The sequence below is a fragment of the Grammomys surdaster genome, unplaced genomic scaffold (assembly GCF_004785775.1).
Source record: "Grammomys surdaster isolate TR1022 unplaced genomic scaffold, NIH_TR_1.0 166, whole genome shotgun sequence".
Lineage (NCBI taxonomy): Eukaryota > Metazoa > Chordata > Mammalia > Rodentia > Muridae > Grammomys > Grammomys surdaster.
In genome coordinates, this window is record NW_021604614.1 from 11,678,636 (window position 1) to 11,680,843 (window position 2,208).

The 2,208-nt window shown below is 50.9% G+C and overlaps 1 protein-coding gene across 1 annotated transcript in view; it reads right to left on the minus strand.

The window, feature by feature from the left end:
- The window catches only part of Dnah10 (dynein axonemal heavy chain 10), a 113,865-nt gene that overhangs the window by 10,771 nt on the left and 100,886 nt on the right, over nt 1-2,208 (minus strand). Inside the window, exons 66-67 of the mRNA XM_028766046.1 lie at nt 1,266-1,370; nt 757-911 (exon numbers count right to left, since the gene is read on the minus strand). Coding sequence (XP_028621879.1) covers nt 757-911; nt 1,266-1,370 — 260 coding nt within the window. The remainder of the gene's footprint in view (nt 1-756; nt 912-1,265; nt 1,371-2,208) is intronic.

Genomic DNA, 2,208 nt, shown 5'->3' on the forward strand with positions numbered 1-2,208 from the left:
GATGGATGGATGGATGGATGGACAGATGGATGGATGGATGGACGGATGGTGGATGGATGGATGGATGGATGGATGGATAGACGGATGGATGGATGGATGGTTGGATGGATGGATGGATGGATGGATGGATGGACAGATGGATGAATGGATGGATGGGTGTATAAATAGATGGATATATAGATGAACAAATAGATAGATGGGTAAATGTGTGATGAAGAGATGGACAAACAGGTAGACAGATGAACAGTTGTATGGATGGATGGGTGGATGGATATATTGATTGATGGATGACAGAGGGACAGGTGGACAGAGAAACAGTTGGATTGGTGATGGACAGATGAATTAAGGGACAGACTGATATCTAGATGTTGGGTGAATGAACAGATGGATAATAGACAGATGGATGAATAGATGGATAGACAGATGGCTGGACTGATGGGTGAACAGATGGGTAGATGGATGAATGGATGACGAACGGATGGACAGATCAACAGATGAATGAACAGATGGACAGGGATAGCAGAGAGACCAGGGATGGTAGAGAGATGAATAGAGCTGACATACGGGTGGGCAAAGGGGTGGCTGGTTGTCCCACACAGCCAGAAGGACTGGATGAAGGAAAAGTGTATCGGGGACTCAAGGGCACTGACCACATGGAGTGGCTTCTCCTGGAAGCGTTTTCCTGACAAGGGGAGGCTGTGGGGTCAGTGTGGAGATGGGGGTGGCTTCCGTGCTGGGGAGAACGCAGATACTTACCTCCTGCCAGGTGGGGAGATGATGTTCAATATCAAGAGGAAGATTCCCAAAGATGTCTGAAAACTTCTCTGACAGGAGAATGATGTCTTCCCAGCCCTGGTCTGACAGCCAGGTACATGGTTTCTTCCATTTGCTCTTCTCCAAAGAAATGTTCCCTAATCACCGAGAGAAGAGGGTGCCAGCCTGTGGGCTTTCAATGCCCAAAATGCCCATGGCTCTTGCTCTGGGGAGAGGTCCCTTTGCCAAGGAGTGAGGAGGCACAGGTTTGTGTCACCAGTAAGCCCAGCTGGGCAGCTTAGCCAGGCCTCCAGTCTCAACACAGTTCCTGACAAAGGTACCCTGAGTCAACCAGGAAGTATCTCTGAGGCAGGGGTTGCTAGATAACCTGTAGTTCTTGGAAGCCAAGCTTGAAGGGGGATTTCGCTACTGGTAACCTTTACGGTGAATGGACACGCATGTCGTGGGTGCCCGTGGGTAGGATGAGGGTGAAAGCCAGCAAGCCCCATTACCTTTTAGGAAGAAGTCTAGCTCGTCCTGGGGGACCCTCCCCTCTGCCTGCTCTATCTTGATAGTCATGTTGAAGGAGAAGAGTAGTTTATGTTTCTCGAACAGCCCTGCGGAGAGACGGAGACAGAGACCACGCTTTGGAACGGAGACCCTCGCACACTGCACACTCAAGTCCAGGGAAAATGAAGTGAAATCCCATGGCGCTAAATGGCTGCACTTGAGGCTTTTTGCACCTGATGGGCATGGCTGTCCAGGTGCCAAAGGGCAGCCTGTAGTGACGGACACCTGTGTGCACCCAGCGCGGTGACACCAACAGGAACCCCTCGTTTTGTAACTGGAGGGTGTGCAACCAGGGCAGGAGCCACCCTCTCCGCAGAGCACCAGCACTGAGTTGCTGGGGTAGAGATGTGGAGTTTCCAGAGCACGGAAGTGACTACCGTGCCAGTATTTCAAAAAGCACGTGACCCACGTAAGCAGCTCCAGCTGCAATGGTTACTGGCAGGTAAGTCCAATCCAAGTGGTTGGGGGAGGGGGGACTGACAGTGTAGACAAAGCCAGAGCAGGTACTGGCCAGACGGTGATCATATTCCGTAGGTTTAGAATAATCCAGAATAAAAAATAAATGTCCTTAACAAACAGTGCATTTGGAGAGTAGAAAATAGTGCAGCCATTTTGGAAACCAGTTGGGTAGTCCCTCCAGAAGTCCGAGCCCCAGCATGTGGCCTAGAAATTCCACTCTAAGGAACAGATGGATCCAATATCAAAAGCAAATGTTCAGGTCAGGAAGGAGTTCAATGGAAGAACACTTGCCTAGCATGCGTGAGGCTCAGAGTTCCAGCTCTGGGACCAACAGATGTGCATGCGTGTGCACGCGTGCGCACACACACACACACAGAGAGAGAGGGAGAGGGAGAGGGAGAGGGAGAGGGAGAGGGAGAGGGAGAG